The 22,761-nt window shown below is 43.9% G+C and overlaps 1 protein-coding gene across 2 annotated transcripts; it reads right to left on the bottom strand.

Annotated features, from left to right (window-relative positions):
* Positions 1–1,294: 1,294 nt before the first annotated feature.
* On the bottom strand, positions 1,295–22,200 carry RANGAP1 (Ran GTPase activating protein 1). Of its 2 annotated transcripts, none has more exons than XM_039571352.1 (17): positions 22,110–22,200; positions 21,435–21,472; positions 19,706–19,844; positions 18,427–18,554; positions 17,452–17,511; positions 16,613–16,792; positions 15,659–15,793; positions 14,334–14,492; positions 14,045–14,158; positions 12,420–12,519; positions 11,628–11,712; positions 11,079–11,238; positions 10,500–10,613; positions 10,080–10,182; positions 8,288–8,376; positions 6,380–6,501; positions 1,295–2,124 (listed from the first exon to the last, which is right to left on the bottom strand). In XM_039571352.1, the coding sequence occupies exons 3-17, from the start codon at positions 19,815–19,817 to the stop codon at positions 2,055–2,057; spliced, it is 1,731 nt and encodes a 576-aa protein (XP_039427286.1). In that variant the 5' UTR covers positions 19,818–19,844; positions 21,435–21,472; positions 22,110–22,200; the 3' UTR covers positions 1,295–2,054. The 2 variants fall into 2 exon arrangements, with proteins under 2 accessions (XP_039427286.1, XP_039427285.1); XM_039571351.1 differs by lacking the exon at positions 22,110–22,200 and adding an exon at positions 21,679–21,698.
* Positions 22,201–22,761: the final 561 nt, after the last annotated feature.

Here is a 22,761-nt window from a genome sequence, read left to right as displayed (position 1 = left end):
CGGGATCAACCCCTTATGCTTGCCTGCTGCTATGGCTTGGCTACTCAAAGCTTGTTGCACAGGTTTCCCTCCACAATCTGGCACACGGGTCCTTGTGCAAGCAGCAGAGCCCTCTGGCCTTTCCAGGCTCCTTGCACAGACAGGAAGGAGCTTGCCACACAACACGATCCATGGGACCCACTGCAGATGGACTCCTGTAGAGGTTGAGCCCATGGCTTGGCTCTGCATTGCATTCCTCTTCTTCATGACCCTTCTCCACAGCAGAGGGACACAAAGAGCAGCAAGAGACCAGGAAGCTTCAAGGAAAGCTACACTAGGTTCAAGACTTACAGAAACTACTTTAAAAAGGTTTTTTGTGTCTGTTTTACCCTCGAGCTCACAGAAAAACTTAACAAGGACAGGATGAGGTGGAGAAGGCAGGGCTGAGACTGCAGTGATTGAAACACCTGTAGGTGCAGATAAAAATCAACCTTCAGTTGATTTTTACCACTTTGGACACAAGGAAGTTCAGCTTCAGCCTGGGAAACTGGAATGCATTTTGCTCTTAGCCTTAGGGCAGCCTCTTTGTAAGGAGGGGACGCTGCTCTCACACAAAAGCCAGCACTTTGCCACCAGAATGGTAAGACACGCTGCTTTCTTGAGTCTGCTGGATCACAGCCACACCAAACTTCCCCCAGCCACCCCAGTTTCACCAGAACAGGCTCACATACTGGAGGAATTTAAGCAAAGGGTGTATCCAAGTAGATCTGGCACATATCACACACTATTTCATTCTAGTGTCTCAAGCCTTTTTTTCTGTCCATGCTGCTGCACACCGTGTCAGTTCACACCAAACTTTTCCTGCACCAAGGCCAAGCATGTGCCAGCTGTGGCCCACACTGCCTCTCACAACAAAGGGACAGCCAACTCCATCTCCTTGCCTTCTTCCCAGGACTATTTATCCTGCATGTCAATGGTAAGGGAGGATGAACAGTCTCCAACTGAAAACAGAGAAGGAAGGAACAACTCTGCGCTGCCTAAAGAGATGTGTTCATTCTCAGAGGCTTGGAAGAAGATGGAGCAGGACCAGCCTGTGATTTTGTGTGCTCAGGAGCGGTACAGGCAGGTACCACAAACTCATATGGGCACATGGACAATCCTCCAGACAGCTTTAGTAGCATCTGCTGCTACTTGTTCAGTGGAAGAGAAAAGCACAGCCTTCTCTCTCCATATTCTTACACAGGCTTGGCTTTCAAACACATGAACAGCGCACACAGGCCTGGTGTTTTGTCAAAGGGAAGAGAAAGGGAACACATTCCACAGGAATTTCATGGATTGTATTAATTTCCAAACCGAGCTTATTTAATTAGGGTGAGAAGGAAAAGGGCAGGAAGAATGAACAACACAGGCAACGGCAAAAAAATTTACAATAAAATATGCTTGCTCCCTTAAGCAATGGCCACCAGGATCAGCGCCACTACACAATTATTCCAAGCCACAGCAGAAGGGGAAGAGTACATTAAAATAAAAATCAGCCACACACTGCCTTTGACAACAGACTTGAAAGAAGAACCAGAGGGGATCACACCTCACCCCTCTGACCCATGAGCAGCACCCCTGTGGCCCAGAGAAGCAGGGCAGCAGCAGCACAGCCTCCCTATGGCACAGTGCTAAATGCTATAAAGGCAGGAGTCAAAGTCCAATAAAATAAAATGCCCAAGTGGGTTGATCCAGATGAGAGCTCTTCTGGGCCCCGTGTTACTCTTGGCACACCCTTGACAATGCAACCAAAATGGAGAACTCTTCAATTCATGCTGAGCTCACAGCAGTACGGACTTATTTTAGCGTAAGCACCTGCCCTACAGACCAGGGAATCACTTCAAGAGGAGTAGGAAGACAATTCAGCAGGATTTGTTCAAGTTTATGAAAGCAGAAGGAAGGACAGACTTCCTACAGGGAGAAAAAAAAAGGACAGTGTGTCTGTACGGCCTCTGGGATCCTCTCCCACTACGCAGCTCCGAGCTCTGCTGACGACAGTCCTATGAGGAAGGAAGGGCAGGCACATCTCCTGTCTCTTACAGCTGGTGGAGGGTCTGTAAGAGCATGTGGCGAGCAAATGAACAGGAGTCAAGAGCACGGTTTGGTCTGTGGAAAGAAGAGAGATAGTGTTTATTTGCTCAGTCAAAGGCAGACACAAAGCCATTCTTAAATTCTACATTTTAAATCTATTTCCAATGTACTGGGCATGTATGCCCCAAAACCTACAAATTTTACCCTCAGTTATCTCTTCCAAAACCATTCCATCATTGCTGCCCAGATCACTGCTTCCCTTTCAGAGCTTGCTGTGGAAAACTCTTTCTCCTGTTGCTAAGTCCAAGTCAGGAACACAATTGCCAAGAATCAGAACTTTTATTTTCATAACTATAAACAATCTGCTGCTGACTTTTATGTCTGCAGCCCGGTGTCTCATTTTGGGTAGAATGATGGAGGTGGGGGTGGAAACCCCCTTCCCTCTCTTCTGGCAATGAGATTTTCCATAAAGTTTCACTGTTTAGAGCCCCAAAACACAGGAGATGACCTTTTGAGCACTTAAATCTTTTCTCACCAAGTCATCTGCTATCTATAATCTGATGGTGACTTTGGTCTTGGGACTTTTTAAGTCTTTTAAAAAGGCAACATAACCTCCTGTCCTCTCCTTCCCTGAGGTTAAGTAGCACCTGACAGGCTTTGCTGGGCCACCTTTCAGAGAGCCTTACAAACAGCCCACAGAACCTGCAGAACATGACCTGAAAGGGCCCAAGACAGAGGTTGCAAAAGGTAATCAGACTTACACAGAATAATCTTTTCCCTGAAAGTAAACAATGGGACTACACTCAAAGAAGGGTTAACGTGAGGCTAAATTTCTGTAACATTCCCATCGCCTCCCAGTAATGTATATTTCTGTTTCTGCAGGCTAATTGCTGGCTCAGCATCACTGAAACTTCTACCAGTCTCTATCCATCCACTAGGGAACTTCCACCAAAGAATTTTAATCCAATGTTTTCTACTGTTCTGAGAATGCAAATCATTAATTTACCTCTCTCCCACCTCACCACAGCAAAATAACCTTTAACAATGAACAACTGCGAAGCCTACTCAATTTGGGAAAGAAGGGTGAGCTGAAATAAAGAGTGGAATTATCTAGGAAGGAGCAAGGAGTTCACCTCCAGGTGTATAGCACAGGAACAAGAGCTGCAGAGGTCATTTGGTACAGCACTCCATGGCTGCTGCCATTTAACAGAAGCACATCCTGGAGAAGACTTAACCCTTTTTATTCCCCCTGCCAAGAGTCATTCAATGCCTTGCACTGAACACACAGTGTCACAGAATTACAGCCTGGAGTTTATTTTCAACATGGCTGGGAGAGGTATTTCAGCCCTCATCTTTGGAAGACCCAGCCTTGTTTGCAATGAGGGGGCTGGTTCCATCCAGGCAGCTGCCCATTTTTGGAAATAGAGAACCTGGACTGCTGATGTTGATCACAGACAAGATCCCTCAGCCCCCTCTCCCAACACTAAACTCCACAGCAAATAAGGAGGATTTTATTGCTAGAGGAGGCCATCTGCCTGCCACTCTGTGCTACAGACTGTTCAAAGAGACCAGTGACGTGATGCAATTCAACAGCAAGGAGCAGCATAAAAAAACCCCAAAAAACCAACCAAACAAAACCCCCCATCACCTCCAGCAAGTCACAAGTGGGCAGGCAGACATCCACATATTTTCAGTACTTCCACCTAAAAAATTATGGAGAAGCACATGTGGATTCACAGCACCCTCTTGCGTCCAAAAAATTCAAATGAGGCTTGACAGCAAGCAGAGTAAGATGGATGCTGTTTACAGTCTGTATCCGTAATTCTGTAATTACTATTGAATTGAGAACACAGCCTACAACAACAAATTGTCACAAAAGGAAGAAGGTAAGTGACTACTCCAGAAGCTCCTTGCAGTAAAAGGCAGCTGGCCTAGGCAGCTACAAGAACTTTACAGCTCTAAAAGCCCAAAAGAGCTAACTGCAAACCAAAAGGAGAAAACAAATAGAAAATACCACAAAAATGCATACCAGTTTTCTGGTATGTGAAGTGAAGGAACCATGGGTTTGACAGAGTGGATGTAGATTTGTTGCAGAAACAGAGGCCAGATGAGCTCTAACTATTACTAGGTAAAGGTTTAATTTTAGGATTGCAATTTTACTCCGGTTGAATTCCAAGAAGAGACAAGGGATAGTGGTTAATTGAGAAGCTGTGTGATGGTTTTGGCTGGGCTAGTTAATTTTCTTCACAGTGTTTTGGATTTGTGCTGGAAGCAGTGCTGATAACACAGGGATGTTTCAGTGACTGCTGAGCAGTGCTCACACAGCTGTTTGTCCTTAGGGAAAGCACTGTAAGAAATGCTTATGTTCATATAACAAAGACAGATTGCTTATATCTAGTGTGGCCTTCATTATGCAGCACAGGACAAAAGTTTCCCTATAAAATCACAGCTTGCAACATGTTTGTAAGGCAGAAAACTTCAGCTTGAAGAATTTCATAACACCAGGGACAGTGGAGGCTTGGCATTAGCACAGTACATACCACAGGAAGGCAGACAGGTCTGCCTTCCACTGAGAGGCTCTCACTGAGCTTCTGCAGAACCTATGAACAGTCTCATACTTTCACCAAGAGACTCTCCCCTCTTGTTCTTGTAGTGAACTGCTGGCTTTGGATTCAAAAGGTTCTTTCTTAATGAATTCATGAAGACCAAAATTTCACTCTTTGTCACATACAGCATCATCTACAGCTTAAAAGCACTTATTGGGAGAAGGCTACATGCACACATACAGGGAGAGGGGAGACAAGTATCTTTTCTGAACAAAATTTGTTAGGATGCTTAGAGTTAAGAGGCTCCTCTGGGCACTGCTTGACATAAACAATTAGGACAGTCAAATGCCCTGAACCAAAATCCTTCTTCTGTATTCTCAGCTTCCAGCAATTTAAATTCCATTTTGAGGGCTGGGGCTTGATCAACAAGCAAGAGCAAGTCCTGGTACTTCTTGCTTAAACCTATAATGATTGAGTTGGAGGTATATTTGTTCAGTTGGTAAAGCATATGGTCACTGGCTTGTAACTGCCTTAACCTGATCAGCACAAAGAAAGGACACAGCAGGCAAAGTGCTGCACAAGAAGGGCCTCCAGGTAGCATTCGCACATGTGTAAACAAGATACTTTATTTTCCAAAGCTGACCTTAGCATGGTTGGTGTTTACGGACACAAACCACTGTTACATATCAGCTTTGACAGCTTCAGCCACACCAATGCTTGGAAAAATTCTTTTCCCCTATCGTAACTGGCCAGCTTCCAAGCCCAGTGGAATCAAGACAGACTACCAATATTTGACTGCATTCCTACTGTGTTTCATACTGACCACAACTATCTCATGCCTCCACCTTTCACCAGGAAGGGATCCTAAGCAGCTGCATATAACCCATATACCATGAAATTGAGAAGGCTTAAGCTTCACTCTGCAACCTGCTAAAAAGCTGCTCTCACCCTACACAGCACATGGTCCATGCTGAGCCAGCCACCAAGCTCCAAACTGATTTCAGGATTCTGCTGCTTCCCCTAAAGTGACATTTTTGGACTGTTTCTCCTCTGACTGTTGAACAGTAGCATGCAATCCTATCGCAAATCTATTTGGTGGGGTCTTTTCCCCTAAATCTCATCAATGCTGAAGTTGACACTGATTTAATTCAGGAGAGATATGGTTTCCATAGCCATTTAATACATTAAAAAAGCTAAAGCTGGTGGGCACAGGGGTTGGTTCTATGCCTATAGTGGAAGTAACAACATTAAGTACAGGCAGCTTCTTCAGTACTTATGCTCCCAATTTAGTTCTCAGAAAAATCACTACCTTGGTTGCTGTCACAGTAGGAAGTTCCATTTAAAAACAAATTCAGTCTTTGTGTTTTGCAGTTGCATCTGCTGGTGTTCAGTGTCTCACAGCATGACAACACTGGTAGAGCCCTGCTGACCCTCTTAACTCTGAAGGATGACTTGGAGGGCATAGTTAGACCTGTGTACCCAGCAGGTTTCCTTAAGCTCAAAACAGCTCTTCTGTGAGAGGCATTAGCAGTCTCTGCTTCAGAGCCACTTCCTTGCAAAGCCAACTTCCCACTTTTCCTTCTTTAGGATTAAGATTTTGGTTTTATCTCTGAACCTCACATACTGCAGTAAACAAGATAAAATAGAGACCCATTAAGATACTAATTCTCAATTTCAGACCAGGCATTTAATGGGCTTTCACAACAGCTTACATGTAGTTATTAACCCTCAAACAGTTCCACAAGCTCCCACAGAGAAGACTGCATGGCAAATACAATACTCACTTTGTAACAAAAGCCGAGAGAACTGGGGCCAAGGATTTAGGGAAATAATCCTGCTGGACCATATGGTTCAAGGTCATAAGAATACCATAGAGGCTTGGAACAGTTTTGATCTTCTCTTCACTCTGAGAAATGGACAAGAAGTCAGACATCAGACAACTGGGATTTGATTTAACCCAGTAATTCACAGACAATGAATTCTCTGCTGAATGTAGCAGAGAAAGCTGGTCACTAGATTAAGTACAAGACAAAGGTGGCCAATTCCATAGTCTCCCAGCACCAGCACCTGAAAAAACATATCAAGAACATTCTAGTACTTATCAACTGACAGCAGTAGTAATAGGGAAAGGGAAGTAGTGAACCTCCATGTGAAAGAGCCAAATCTTCTCAGATGCTCTGTGTCAAAGTATTCTCCTGAGGAATTTCACCAGACTTCAATCCATAAAGCATTCAGTTGCCTTAACAATTTTTTGTATTATTCTGTAGCTTATTTTTATACCATCTCCAGCTCTTCATCAGGCTCCCTCCAGAACTTGATGCAGTGTTCCCAGGACTGGTCTCACAATTATGTACAAGATAAAGCCAATAGTCATCCCCTCGCTTACATGACACAAGTTATTCTTACTCCTAATGTGATACTACCCTACATATCCCAACTCTTACATTGCTCTCATTTATTTCTCCACAGGCATTTCAACAAAACCCCTCATTCTGCAGACAGGACATAGACCTGTGTTCCTGCTGTATGACCTTGGAGTTCACAGTATTAATATCTGGTGCTCACATGCTTCCAGCTACATAGGACTGAAAATGGAGTATGTACCTTCCCCACATGTAGGGGGCTGGTGATGAATTAGGCATATCACAGATGACAATCAGCAGGCTGATCCTCCAGGGCATTATCATCAGTGCCACTTCCTGGCCTCAAAGAACTCTTCTGGAGCACAGGTGTGTGCTTTGTGCCTCATGCATATTGCTATTTTCCATATGGGCAAGAGGTAGGTGGCAGTCCTCAGAACAGGCATTCTGCCACCTTGGGTTCCATTGATCTTTCTGATAAATGGGAAGCTCAGTGTTGGTCCAGTATACAATGAACACAGAGAGAGGCGAAACTGATTTTTAGGAAATTAAGTCATATATGTGCATGTCAACAAGGGTCTGGAACCCAATCTGGGTATTACCAGAAAGACATTCATAAACCTATTTAATAGCAGGCTGCTATAACAGATTATGGCTTTTCTGTAGTTTAGAATTGTGTTAGTCCAAGTTTCCATTCTCAGCTTCCAGGTCCTGAGGCAGTGAAAAACACTAATCCTTGTAGCACACACAGGCAAAGGTGTTTAAGTCTGCAGACAGAACCTCTCCACAGTCACCTCACTGAAAATAAAGCTACTAATTCTGTGCAAATCACAGGTTTCCTACTGACCCTCAATCTTCTCACAATAAGTTTATTACTTGTAACTAATAACACCAGCATTTGGCAAAGAGTCTCCAAAGCATGAGGTTGAATGCCACTGATCTGGCATGAGAAGCAGATAAACATTGTTGAGACATGCTCTCAAGAAATGCCCTAAAGGACACCATTAACTAATAATATTGACATGGCTTTTATGGACACCACAGTCCAGCAGCAGCACTATTGCCCTACCTGATCCTCCCTGCCTTCAGGGAAGGACAGAGAATGCAGAGCACATTAAGCAGGAGATGTACAAAAAGGTGACACATTCTTCATCCTAATGCAACCTCGCAATTTGCAGTTTCTGCTGGACCTGCAGACTTCCATTGTCCCTGGGCATCAGGCATGCACAGGCACCCAGCTGCTTCCATGGCAACATAATTACCCAAAATCCTGCCAGTCTGGTCTTCAACAGCCTAAACAGACCATGACTTAACTCTTTCCTGCTTCCTCACCTTAAGTAGCCCCATGTGGACCAAGAGGTTTGTGATGAATGCATCTGAATTAAATGTGGCAGAACTGAAGGCTTTTTTCATCAAGGCATCTAAAAAGAGATAAGCATATTATTTTTAGCAATACAGAAAAAGGACACCTATGGATTTTAAGATTAAGATGGACCATAGAGAAACTCAGCTGTTAAATGAGTTTTGTGACATTGTATCTGTTAAGACTTCATTTGTCTCTATAGCTATAAGCTCTGAAACACTCAGACAAGTAAAACCCCTTAAGTATAAGGGAGAAAAAACCAAATTCAAAAAAATCCAACAAAACACAAAGCTCACATGAGAATTCCCACACTGCCAAGCTTCAGATGCAGTACATCCCAGTCCTATGCACCACCAGATGCTCTGCCTGGTGCATTTGAGCATGCATGCTATGCGCATACATGCATATAAACACAGTTAGATGAACTAGAGCACCATGAGGTAGAGCCTTGACTTCTTAAAGGCTAGCAACAACTCACCTTTCATTTGAAACCACAAGGAATGAGAGAACACAATGAGAAAGTTTGTTCAGCTGTTTTCTGGGCTCCCTCAAGACCAATACTGTGCCACAAACAATGGGCAAACCAGTGCTCTAACCTCTCATGTCTACAGGGTGGGCAAGGCAACCCACTTTTGACCTCTGACAATTCTGTTTTCTTAGAATGGGCAGAACTCACTAGAGTTGATGTAGAACAGTGCCAGACATTAACCAGGGCCTTCACTCTCAGCTGATGGCTACTTTTATGGAAGGAAAGTAATTGCCAGGTTCTACCTTCCTGAAGAAGCAGGAATAAAGATTAAGATATACACAAACACTTCAGACAACAGTAATATCCTTTGTTCCATTTTTTACTGGAGACAACCCATAACAGGCATGAGCCAAGGTACACTAGCTCAGTGAGGTGCCAACTGACTATTTTTCACTGACTGGACCCATAACCAGCTGCAGAGAACTATTGTGTTACTGTTTGTAAGACAACAGTTTCACCATGTCTGTGAATTCCAAACAAATTTCAAACTAGAGAAACACACAGTACACCACCTTAAATGGTCTTAAAAATAATTAATCCAGCTCTTTTGCACAATACTGATTGGTAGTTCATGTATGGGAGAAATGAACTCCTGGGGGATTCAAAAAAAGATGAAAGGCAGTGCTCAGATACCCAGGAATGTTTGGAAATTCCTATTTCCAAGCAAAAACATGAAGGGATATTATTAGTCCACACACTAATCAGACCTAACCCAAATAACTATTCCACAATATAGTGTGAGAAAAGGTCCCTTGTTTGAAGATTGGCTTCTGTATCTTGCCCCATGTTGGAAATCTCTGCTTCCTGAAGAAATTAAAGATGTTTCAGACTGATAAAGGGAGACATCAATTAGGACGTCTCTTTACAGTCTTGTAACACTACACTAGGGAGGCTACTTCCTGCAAAACACTTTTTAAATAAACAGCCTTGGAAAGGTAACTGACCTTGAAACCCAGAACTACTGGCTATTGAGAGCCCAGCATCAAGGAGATGCAGTAAGGGCAGCAGTGGCTCACTACAACAGTCATTGCCCAGCTTTGGAAGCACAAACTATGCCAGGTTCAGAATGAATCTTCCACTCCACACAACAGCAGGGCACAGCTTGGCACTTTGTTATCCGCCAGGGACAAAAATGCCCAATGGCCTGGCCCACAGGGGCCTTTTCCCACCTTGCAGTGGTGTCTATGGCACTGAACCAGGTGACACCAGAAAGTGAAGAAAGGCCCAGTCACCTGTTGTTTCATGTACTGCTGTTTTCACTGAGGCTTCATCTTTGAAGACTGAGGATATCCTTAGGAGAGTTGCAACTACTTTCTCTACATCAGATGTATCTGTCTGAAAGAGAAATAGATATCAGTTCACTGCTAGACAGCTACACAACATGGGTCTCTACTAGGGCTGTGGCAAGAATTACAGCCTTCAGCTGACTGACATCAGCTTTGCCTTGGCCATATGAGAAGGCACAAGCAACAAACAAAATTACTCTATGTAGAAGCTCTGATGCCAGTTTAAGCATTAACTGTGTCATCTACTTCCATAAGGTTCTTCGGGATCACTGGAGAAAAGATGCAAATCTAGGTCAAGTTATAACCTCTGGCAATTAAAGAACTTTGAGAGCAAAATCAAGCTCAGACAAGCACCAATGCACCTACCTGCTGAGCTATCAGCACCGAGCACTTTGGTCCTAGTCGCAGCAGCTTCTCTGGTGATGGGAAAGCAAGGAACGTGGCAACATCCACAGGAGGAGATGGCACTGGAGTTGAAGCCTGAAACAGGCAGAATCCATCTCAAGTTTATTCTTGGAAGTAAATAAATTGGTTTAGCAAAAACAGATGGGACAGGTCAGGGCACAGCTATACCAGGTCAGAATTTGTTCTGTTTGAAAACAGCCCGAGGCTGACCTAAGCCCAGAGTTGGAATGGCCAGGATATGGTAGCACAAGGGCATGCCACTGTGTGTACAAGGTCTCCACCACTTTCTGAACATGGAACACTTTGGCAACAACCACTACTCTGCCTTTCCCTCCATGCATGTGTACACCATGCACACTTTACAACACACACTTTTCAACTAATCCATTTTATTTCCTGAATGTTATGTCCCTGTTACATTAGTGCCAGCCCATGCAGGAATGTGCCTGTCAGCATTTCAAGTTCAGACACCAGGATTTCATTTCCTCCTTTACGCTCCTCCATCTGATGAAACAAGAATCTATCTGGAAGTAAGCTTACCTGTGAATCAATTATCTTCTTAGGAGTCAATGACTCCTGTTCTTCTGCTCCTCTTTCTTCCAGCTGTTTCTGTTCCTCTTCCTCCTCCTCCTCATCTTCATCCTCCTCCTCATCTTCATCCTCCTCCTCATCTTCATCCTCCTCCTCCCCTTCATCATCACTAAGGTTTGAATGTTACACATTCCATTAATTACACACTTGGAATTCCTATACACTGGCACTCAAAACTTTTCAAGAACAAAAGAGCAGCCTCTCCTCAAAGTCCTACTGCAAGAAGCACATCTGACCTACAACACACCAAGAAGACACTCAATCATCAGTCACCCAGTTGAGAATAGCAAGAAAAGAGCAACAAAATCTAACTAATGCTAAGGTAAGTCCATCAATGAAAACCAGACAAGTTTAAGACACATCCTTGGCTGTGCTCCACACTCAGATCAACATCTATCAGCAGTGAGAGAGTTCTTATTGTAAAATGAGATACATCAATAAGAGTGTTGATGAGAATTGTCAGAAAACTTCTGATTTAAACTCTGGCATCATGCCTACCTCAAAGATCCCAGCACTGATGCCATATTGAAGCCTTCAAGGATCTCATGGAGCTGCTCACATACTTCTTCTCCCAGACAGTTACCTAGGTTGATAGAGGAAAGGGAGCAGACTTGACAGATGCACACAAGTTTGTTCTTGAGGACTTAGCTGTATATTCTTGTCTATCCCTTGTTTCTGAAATCAAACAGTTATATACCATTTCTGCACAACACCTTAGAGGCAGCAACACAAACCACACTTATCAGACAGAAGCAAACAGTTGTTAAACAAATTTCAGCAACATTATACAATGGTTGAAGATGAAAATGCCCTAATGTTTTAGTGTTTGAAAGACTTCCTGTTAACTTTCTAAATAGCTCTTGTTCTTAGTGATTCTAAAAGTACACACAGCACAGAACCAGTGAAATGCAGTGACCCAACGTAAGAACAGCAAAAGCCAAAATTCTCACACTCTTCTGCAGAGTTGCACACAAAGGTTTTTGTTTCCAAGTATCAAGAATCTGAGGTAACACTGAATAATTAGAGTTTTACTGAAAAAAGGTACAGTTATCAGCCTAATCTTTCCACCTTATGAGGTCTATCAAAAATGCTTAACAATTAACTGAGTTCATAGTTTAAGAAAACTTTAAAGATCTAGCCATTTCTTGTCCCAACATCATGCAAGTTCAGCTACTGTTTTTTATATGCTGACAATTGCAAGAATAGAATATGTGGTTCTGTCAACATTCTTCCTAGTGGTTTCTCATTGGAATCAAACCAGACATACTTTGATCTAGCAAACTTACATACCATTGAGATCCAACTTCTCCAGCTCTGTCTTATCTTCAACAGCTTCAGCAACAGTTAGAGCAGCATCTCGTTTGATCTCACAGAAAGACAAATTCAGTTCCTAAGAAGCAGAAGAACATTTTGTCTGCAGAATTCCTATTAACATCTATCATATCCATAAATTTCATGTCCTCACAAGTGTTCTGGAAAGACTCATTTGAAGTGGCTCCCAGCAAAAAAAAAGTGTTATTAATTGAATATAAACCCTGACATACTCCTACCTCATATACTTAAAAGGGGAATTTTGAAACATACTGGTGTTAAGAGCAGCACTATTAAAGGTGGTAATTTTAAAATACCTACAGATCACTGCTCACCTAAAAGGCAGCAGACATTTCAGATTTGCAGTCAGCTGCCTGGAGATCTTCACTTATCAAGGGTCACAGGAGCACTCCAAAACTCACACTCCAGTAAGTCTAACAGAGGAAGGGGGCAGCTACTGTACTAAACAGATTGGACATTTCCTTTGACACCTCAGTTACAAGTTAAGGCCTTCAAAAAACAAGCCATGAGTGGTACTACTTCTGATAGACCCAGCCAACAAAGAAACCATGTGCACTAGTGAGAGTAAAGTTACTCAACAGCCAGACACCATCCCCCACCATTCCCCATTGTGCTCAATCAATCCCTTCCTGAAAAGGGATTGAATATTAACAGCAGAAGAGAAGCAGTCCTTGAACAGAATGAATCAGCTGCAATTGCTTCATGCTGCCCTCCCTTAACCATTTCTGCTCCAGAAGAAAGAATTTAACCTCTGGCTGTTCATCTCAATACCCCATTACTTAACTTTTCTTGGGAGATTCAGACAAGTTCCAGTAGAACCAGCAGAAGCCCAAGCAAGGGATCACACACCACAAAGAACCTACTTCTTTCTGTACCAGGTTCATACACATAATTAGATATTAATTTTTGTCTTTGACCGCAAGATTAGGAATCACATGTTCAGCATCTGTCTCAGGGCAGCTATGACTCATGGCAGGTGTTTCTAGAGATCCTAGTTTGCTTATGTTATTAATTTGACTTCAGCCTATCCAGAATGTTGTCAGATTCAAGTCCTGTGCAAATATTGATGTAGGAGGCTGTGGTATCACCAAAAAACTAAAAATACTTGGACCTTTGATTGATGTTCTAACAAAGAAAAAGCATTAACTGTATGAGCTATGAAATGTTGAAGAGACTACAAGCATTAACTGTATGAGCTATGAAATGTTGAAGAGACTACAAGCTGTTCGTGAAGTCCCCTTTGTGTCAGTCCCCACTCATGAAGCTCTGGGGAATTCTAATAGCAGGTACTTCCATTATTAGATTTCTTGAGTAGCACTTGCTGAGTTGAGCTAACAGCTGCAAAAACATCAAGCAAAGACTAAACAGATCATTGGTACACCTCCACATAGCACAGCCCTAGCTGGATGGTAGGATGCCATTGATCTACAGCACAGCTTGCTGCATTTCAGTTGTGAGCACAGAACCGGCACAGAACTGAATCCTGTTTTAAAGTAATCAGCAGCAGTAGGAAAATGAACAAAAAAACATGAAATGGAAAACTTGGCATTTTTCAAAAGAGCTGGACAGCAAGCAGACAATACCTTTAATTTATGAAGCCCTTCTTTAACAGCATCAGCAATAGCAACAGCACCCTTCGAACGCACCAGGCAGTCCCCGAAGTTGATCACTTCAATCTGCCGAAGAGCCTTCAGGGTCTGCAGAGCAAGACAGCACAGAATTGAAAGTAGACATGCAAGTAAGTGAACATCCTATTACTTCTGGAATGTCATCCTTCCCATTGCAGCATGGCATGCAGCTCCACCAATCCAAAGGTGTTAATGCCAACTAGACTTGAGACAAAACTCAAAACAGCTGCTTAAAACAACTCACCTCTGCCATGGCCACAGCTCCTTTCTCTGTGAAGGTGTTGTCATTCAAGTTTATAACCTTAAGCAGTGGGTTGATAGCAAAGGCCTGTGCCAGTGCTGTTATGCCAGGATGGTTAATTCCATTCTGTGGCATATGGACCTCTTCTAGAGTCCCAATGATCTACAAAAGGATGCAGATAAAACAGCTTTTATTAAACATACTTCAGCTCAAGAGTATACTGCTCCATTCTTAGGACTTAAAATTGTTTTGAGTTTCAAAACTCTACCAGTTCTTCTACAGTGATTTACTAGCAATTCTATCACAAATCTAAGTGCAATAGCAGACACATGGCAAGTGTCAGATTAACACAAAGCCCTGATTCAAAGAGACAAGTATCATTGTCCTATATGCCTACTCTAAATAACTTAAAACTAAGAGTTCCTCACCTGCAGTTCAACAACACTAAAACAGACCACACAACATCACTTTAATTTTCTAATTAAAATCTACATTTTGCCCTGACCACAGAGGCAAGCATGTAAAAAAGTTAGTACAAATATTGTTTATGGACTAAACAGAATGTCACAATGATTAATCCCATTTTGGTAGTGCCATTCAATCTTGATTCTCCATGAATCACATTGTAACACAACTCCTAAGTATTTAAAAAGTCTTATTTTTGCCATGATTACTGATTAATCAAAACCACATCTAGGCAGCTCTTTATGAAATAAGTCAGCCTCCAACCTGCAATATCATTGTCAATATGCCTGACAACATGCATTATAATTCAGAAGTCACTTCTAGCAGCAATTGAGGTAAGAAAAGGGAATTAAGGTGGTCCCAACCACAGTGAATTCTCTTCCTCCCACAAAAGTGCAAGTAGGTCAGTGACAGCTAGAGAAAGCCAGGCAACACTAAGCTCTTATCAGATGATCCTAGCAAAGACACTGGGCTGCTTTTGCCAGATGAATGAGCAAAGTGGCACTCAAGAGGACAAGATGGGATACCTTACCCCAGTGCCCATCAACAACCATTACCACAGAGAGAGGAAAAGGAACAGAACTATTAAATTACTCAGGAGATGACTATTTCTCCCTCAGGTAACTACTTTACACAGCTACTAGTTATGTGTTTGGAAATTTAGGTCACATAAACACTCAGTCACCAACTCTAATTCCACTTGTTGAAGACACCAGTTTCAGCAGCAAGAAACATCATGACTTTAGTGAACAGACCACCAGCTCCTGCCTCCAAGATGAGGCAAACTCTGTGTGCATCAACACTAGCACCGAATCATACCTTGCTCCAATTTGCTGTCAAAGCAGCTCTAGTTTGATACTCACCCCGAAGGCTTCAGCCAGGGCAGTGGCACCATCATTCTCCAGACGATTTCTGCCAGCCACAAATATTTTTAAAGCAAGAGGCTTGCCCTGGGCACTTGATTTCCTGTGACAATCTTTCAGAGCAGCTGCCAGTATCTAAAGATAAAACAAGCAGATTATACTCCCCCAGATCATTCGACAGGAATCCTACTGTGTTTTGTAGGCCACTCTCAAGAAATACTTTGGGCATCACTGAAACGTACCTGTTTCTAGAATAGGGTATACAATAAAACTGTCTCTACCTGCAACACTTGCACATTGTGGTCTCAGGCAAGAATTGATAGTTTTGCAACACTAAAACACACAGAGCCATCAAGAACATTTTCATTCTTATCAGGCAAGCATATATGGGTAGGAAGTTGACCATGAGCTACCAATACACATTTGAAGCAAAGGAACTCTACTGGGCTGCCTTGGGAAAAAGCACTCACAGCAGGTCAGATCCTCCTCTACTTAGCCCTGTGAAATGCATCCAAGCACAGTGTCCAATACCAGGCTCCTACATGGATTTACTGGGGTGAGTCCAGCAAAGGGGGCCAAGGATGATTAAAGAACTGGAGAATTTTACTGACCCCTGAGATTATTAAGGCTGGGGAAGAAAAAGCTCTAGGGGAGATATTATCCATGTGTAAATATGGATAATATCTATCTGCCCAGAACAACAAGATGAGGGGCAAAGGTAGTATAAAGAAGACAGAACCACGACACAAATGCACACAAGCCAGTGCAGAGAAAATAGCATTTTAACATAAACTCCCTTTATTACTGTGAGGGTTATTAAACACTGGGATAGACTATTCATAGAGCTTGTGAAGTCTCCATATTCAAAACCTGACTAGACAAAAGCCCAAAGAACCTGGTGTAGTTGCCTTGAGCAGGGGAGTTGGCAGTCACCAAAGATGAGACAACCCTTACCTTGCCACCACCAATGCCCATGCCACAGTTATTGAGCTTGAGTTCCTGCAGAGTGTAGCAGGCAGGGCTCTTCAGCAGAGCCTCAAAGCCACGCACACCGTCTGGCCCAAAGGCATTGTCACTCAGGTCCAACTCTACCAGCTGGGCTCCAGCAGTGATGAGTGCATCTCCCAAAGAGATCTGTAAGGAAACAGATGGCAGTGGGTGGGAGGGAATGGATTAACTTTTAGTGACAGCATCACTGCAGTGGCTAGGTGTGACAGTGATGCTGCAAAAAAATTTCCACTTTGAAGACATTCTGCAAAGCTGCATGGGGAAATAAAACTTTACTGCTAAATCCAGAGAGGAAGTTGTACAAATTAAGCTAAAGATAACCATAAAGCAGTTACCAAGACAGTATCCTATCCCTTTAGGTCAAATGCTTTCCAAAGTGAGTTTCCCCCTCCACACTGCTGAAAGAAATACTGTTTTCATCATGTTGAGCTTATGTTCTAGCTTCACAGGACTCAAGGAGACAGAGGTCTGTAATGGTCTTAGAAGACAAAGCCATGTGATTTATTTAGAAAGCTTAACTTTCATTCTATCTGTTGGGTCACGAAGATGTTTTTCCCAGTGAAAAGCTCCTTCACTAGCATGGACTTGTATTTATCACTTAATCGACTCCTCTCCACCTCATACAGGAAGAGCAAAAGAGAATCACTCACCTATTCTGAGACATTTCGTGTTAACAGCACAGAGAAGTATCAGCTCTGTACCAAAATACAGACTCCCACAAAAAGCATGACAGGTGAGAAAACAGGTTATATTAGTCAGAAGTCTCAGATCTCATTTTTACTTACCAAAGCAGGAGGGATCTCAGACCTTAGCCTCCCTGTGAACATGTCACTCCAATGACACCTCTAAAATAAGAAGCATACAGATAAAACCCACTAAAATATTTAGGTCAACACAGTTGTAATAAACATTTACACATACAAGCTGCTTTACATCACTGGGAACAGCTTAATGCTGCCTCCCTTCCCTTGGGTTGTCATTTGATTGTACTAAAGAGCTGCAAGAATCAGTGTTACAATCACTTTCATTTGCAAGGACAAAGTAACTGAAGTGCACACCATAAACATTATATATACAGAAGAATTCTTGGTTTTGTTCAAGCTGGATTTTTTTCTGCTGAGAAAATTACCACAGAAAAAAGCAACAGGAAACAGAAGAATACATTAGGAATGCTGATTTTACTAAGGTATGAAGCTCAACAATCTGAACTTACTTGAAAAGCCACACTTTGATGACTAATGTGTATCAATGTTTCATACCACTCTCCTTCAAGGGACAGTGTAGCATCTCTAGCAGTACAGCATCCCCTTAACGTCAGGCCAGAGCAACAGTAGGAAACACAGCTTGGGCAAAGATAAACCTCCTGTTACATTTCCTCCATTATTTCCTAGCTACTCAGGCATTCACTGAAGACTCACTCTCCAGAAGATCTGACTCAGCTTTCCAGAGAACTTCATTTTGTTGCCATGGCTCTTGGCTTACAGATGCTGCCTTCAGTAGGGGTACTTCTTCACACAGCTTCCTAGCTTCAAGATTGGAAGCCTTCTAAACAGGAAGTTAGGAGTGCAGAAGGTGTTCCCATTATCCCAAAGTCTCCAGGTTATGCTGTATTTTCATAAGGTTGCTCTTCCTACTGGAAGAGCCACCAAGCAAGCTTTGGAGGTAACTCAAGGCAGGCTTCTGTAGGAAGAGCCTAGACAGGCCTTCAGTATTTCCACATTATTTCTTCCCCTTGACTACTCCCCACTTGAGAATCTCACCTTGAGCTCACTTTTCTTCTCCAAGGCTTTGGCAATAACCTTTGCTGCCTCCACACCCACTGTGTTGCCTTCCAGGCGCAAGGCTTCCAGGCCATCAAATTCCTCAATTTGCTTGATCACTTCTTCAGCTGCAAGAAGCAGATAATCTAGTTGGTCTTTCAAACACTGTCTTGGTTACCACAGTAACCCTCAGATCCAGTAATACTTGCTCACCTCTAGCAAAAACAGCTGAACAACATTATGTGAAAACACCCTGAAACAGCAATGGGAACAGAGCTAAAGTGTCAGGTCACCAGAGAGAACATTCTTCATTCTCTACCCTTCCTTCTCATAATTTTCTCATTCTATTGTGATAGACATCCTCCTATTTGCAAAACTTAATTTCTTTACTTCCCAAATAAAATTCCTCTACCATTCAGCACATGGTTTAAAAGCTAGAGTACATGTCCCTACAGAAGTGCAAGGACTAAGTTAAAAGTTGATGGGAATTGGTGTCACATCAACAGGAAGTTCCAACTGACTGGCAAAAGTAATGTCTGTTTAGCAAACACGTCGGGGTGGAACAATTTAACTCTACAGTAATCCTATGCAAGGCAAAGAAGCAAGCTGCAGTCTCTCCTGCCAATGGGCACTTGTTATTGTTCCCAAGCTCCAAGGCCCTGCCCCACAGTTCAGTGCCTTTGAACTACTAAGCCAATCCATAAAATGCTCCACCTTCAGCATCAGCAAAAAAAAAAAATAAGCACTACAGCAAATAGCCTCTCTGAAAAACATGCTGGTTTTCTTATCTTGGCAGAAACGTTGATATAGGAATATATACATTTTCTCCAGATATTTACATTAGCAGCCACTGTAAGGCTTATTGTGAAACACACATACACCAAGACAGAAAGAAAGTGAGCTGTTGCAGCAGGCTAACATACCAGCCCATTCCTCTGCACACATCTTGTTCCAAGAGCTGTGATGCACTTCTTCACTGCTTTTAAAAGGAGCACTGACTTCTAATGCCCAGTGACTGTGAAAATCACTTAGAACACCAAGAATACAACAACTGCAAACCAGGCACCCAAACCCCAGTTACAGCAGCTGCAGCACTGCCAGGGCACCAGGTGAAAGCAGGGTACCTGAAGGGTAGGAAATGTTTCTATCAGAAGCAGCTGATGCACCCCTGCATCACAGATACATTACAACCTGTCCATGCAGGATCAGCAGAAGGTTTACCACAAGATTTTACAACTTCAGGGAGATGCTTCCCAAGCACAAAGGTATTTTCTCTTACCATCTTCAGCTGTGTTGAGTTTAAGGCTCTGGCCTTTGAAGCTCAACTGTCCACCACCCACTTTGGTTTTGGCAAGTGACTCCACAAGCTTAGTGATGTCTTCTGATGCCATTTTCCCGCTTCTTCCAAAAGTTGAGAGCTGTCAGTTAAAAGAAACTGTCATCATAAAAGCTTTCTAACTACAATACATAGTCTGTACAAATAACAATATTTATTTGAACACTAATGTGGTTTTTGTTACTCAGACATCTAATTGAGTTTTCAGTGTCATCAATACTTTCCCCAAAGCTCGATTGAGACAGCTAAGGTAGATTAATAATCCAAAGCCAAACAGTCAGATGGTGCTGATTCTTCCAACACTGGCAAGACTTGGGTTTTGATGGAGTTGGTATACTTCATAAATAAACAGTAGGTAAAACTATGGATTAAGGCCACTTTAAGACATTACTCTTTATGCAAGACTAACAATTACAATGTAATATTCCTCTTGTCTCAAACCCCATCCTTTAATTATATATGCTGCATGCTTCCCGTGCTCTCCAAAGCAAGCGAGAATGAACACAGTTGCTTTTCCTTTCCAGTGATATCCCCAGTAGTGCTCTTGTCAGCACACTGTTCCAGAACCACCGAGTTGCTGAAAATGTTGTGTGTGCTGCATACAAAACTGCCTCAGCTTTCTGGGTGCTCTTTCCTTTCAGATGTTCCACCCAAATTCATCACACATTAAACAGGATGATCTTATACTCACAATGTATTAGTGAATACATTGTGAATACATAGTGAATACATTCACTAAATTAGTGAATATTTAGCCTTGAGGCACAAGTTTGAAGCTAGCCATGCCTGGGAGCATCTGCATAGCATTATTTAATGAATATTAATCACTGTGTGAAGGAACTGGCCTCCATCCATTCAGTAGGATAAACTGAGCACATTTCCTATCCCACTACCTCCACTGGGATAAAAGACTACACATAACTAATGCTTAGAAACCACACACTTAAGCAGACTTTAGATGTCAGAAGGGATGAAGTTTCATTCCTGCTACAGAAAACTGGTTCCTGTCCATTCTTGTCTGATTTAGAAGTGACCTCACACTCTCTCTTTGAGCTCAACAGCACTGGTTTTAAAATATCCCCTATACAGAAGCTGTATATACATGCTTTCCTCCTGATATTCATCTGTGAAGCCTCCAGCTTCCCCAGAGTATGGCTTCTCCTCAGGGGTCTTTAATTTTAATATTGCTTTTGGAAACAAGAGGGGAAAAATCTCCAAGGCTGAAGAACTTAATTTTTCTAGGATTACTATCCTCTCAGGTAGGTGCTGCCAGTACAAAGAAACCCACATAACTTACTCCACTCCTACCAGACCACACTGACACCAAACTTGCGGACACCCCCAGCCTCTGCCAATCCAACATTGAGAAGGAAGAAAAAAGAGGACATCCTCCAAACCATGACTTTACCAGACAGGAAGAGAAGTGAACATCTGAAGAAGTCAGTCTGTTCACCTAGTTCAATTAACAACTTTACTTTTAAAAACCAGTTCCATTCTACTATGATCATCTTTACAGATGTACTCATCCTCTTGGCTTCTCTTTCCCTTGAATCTCCTTTGTCATTCTTCACCTTACACACAGACTACCTCCTAATCTCAACATACAAATCCAGCATCACATCCTGAAGCATGTTTTATAGCACACATCAGCCACACCCAACTGTCAACCTACCAGAGGTCTCTTCACTGTTAATTCTTCTGCAGAGAAAGCTTTGGGGGAAAAAAAAAAAGAAAAAAAAAAAAGAGTTAGTCTCTTTGGCAAATACAACCAAGATCTGGAAATGCCTGAAGACAGGTTTCCTATTCACTTAAAGGCTGTATGAAACTTTATCCTTCCTGATGATCAAAAAAGTTAGTTCAGACGAATGCTTTAATTACAACACTTCGTCGACCCCAACAGACAACACTCCGGCTACCTGCTGCTCGCCCAGCAACGAGAGGCATGGCAGCGCGGGCGACAGCCAGAGGTCCCCGCCCCGCCAGCCCCTGACAGCCTCCCCGCGTCGCTCGCTCCAGGGGCGGCCGACGGCTCCTCTCTTCCCCTGCGGGAGCTGCCGAACGCCGGCCACACGCTCCCCGCCGGCCGCGCGTAACGGGCCCAAAGCACGGCCGGAACGCCCCTTCCCGCTCCGCGCGGGGAGGGGGAGCGTGGAGAGGGACCCGCGGACAGACACGCGTGACCCGCGCCCACGATGGGGGACCCCCGCCTGCGCGTGGGAGCGCCCCCGCAGGCGGGGCCGAGGAGCGCGTCAGCCCGCGGGATCGCCTCATCTCACGCGAGGCCCCTCCGCCGGCCGCTAACGGCGGCGGCGGCTGCCGCCCCTCCCCTCACCTCCCCTCCCCTCACCTCCTCGGGGGCTCCGCCGCCGGTGGCTGCCGGTGAAGGCGCGGGAGCCTCGCGCCGCCGCCGCGCCGGGGCCGCTGGGTGAGGGGCGGGCGGGGGAGGCGGAGGATTTGAACGCCGGCAGTTCTGCTCCCCGCTCCGGGATTGGCTGTTGCGCCGTGACGTCACGGGACGCGCCCTACCGCCGCACCGCAGCCCGGCCGGCCTCGCCGCGCCGCGCGTGGGCGGGGCTTCGGGGCGCGCGCGACGGCGGCCGCGGGGCACGCCGGGAGCTGTAGTCCTGCCCCTTCCCTCAGCTCCGGCTGCGGCAGCCCCGCCAAGCGGCCTGAACGTTCTGCCACGTTCGGAACCCGCGTTCGCGGAAATGTCGCTGGGGGGGAGCTCCTTCTGATATGAAGCCTCGCCTAGATAATGTCCCTGCGGGTCTCCAGTTTGTACTTGGCATGTTACTGTCAGACTGTTCTCCTAAGGAAGGCATTTCACAGAATCACAGAATCTGTTAGCTTGGAAAAGACCTCTGAGATCATCGAGTCCAACCTATGACCAAACAACACCTTGTCAACCACACCATGGCACTGAGTGCCACATCCAGTCTTTCCTTAAACACCTCCAGGGACGGTGACAACACCACCTCCCTGGGCAGCCCATTCCAATG

This window comes from Corvus cornix, chromosome 1A (genome assembly GCF_000738735.6).
Source record: "Corvus cornix cornix isolate S_Up_H32 chromosome 1A, ASM73873v5, whole genome shotgun sequence".
In the NCBI taxonomy this organism is placed as follows: domain Eukaryota; kingdom Metazoa; phylum Chordata; class Aves; order Passeriformes; family Corvidae; genus Corvus; species Corvus cornix.
This window is presented reverse-complemented; position numbering and strand designations above follow the sequence as displayed.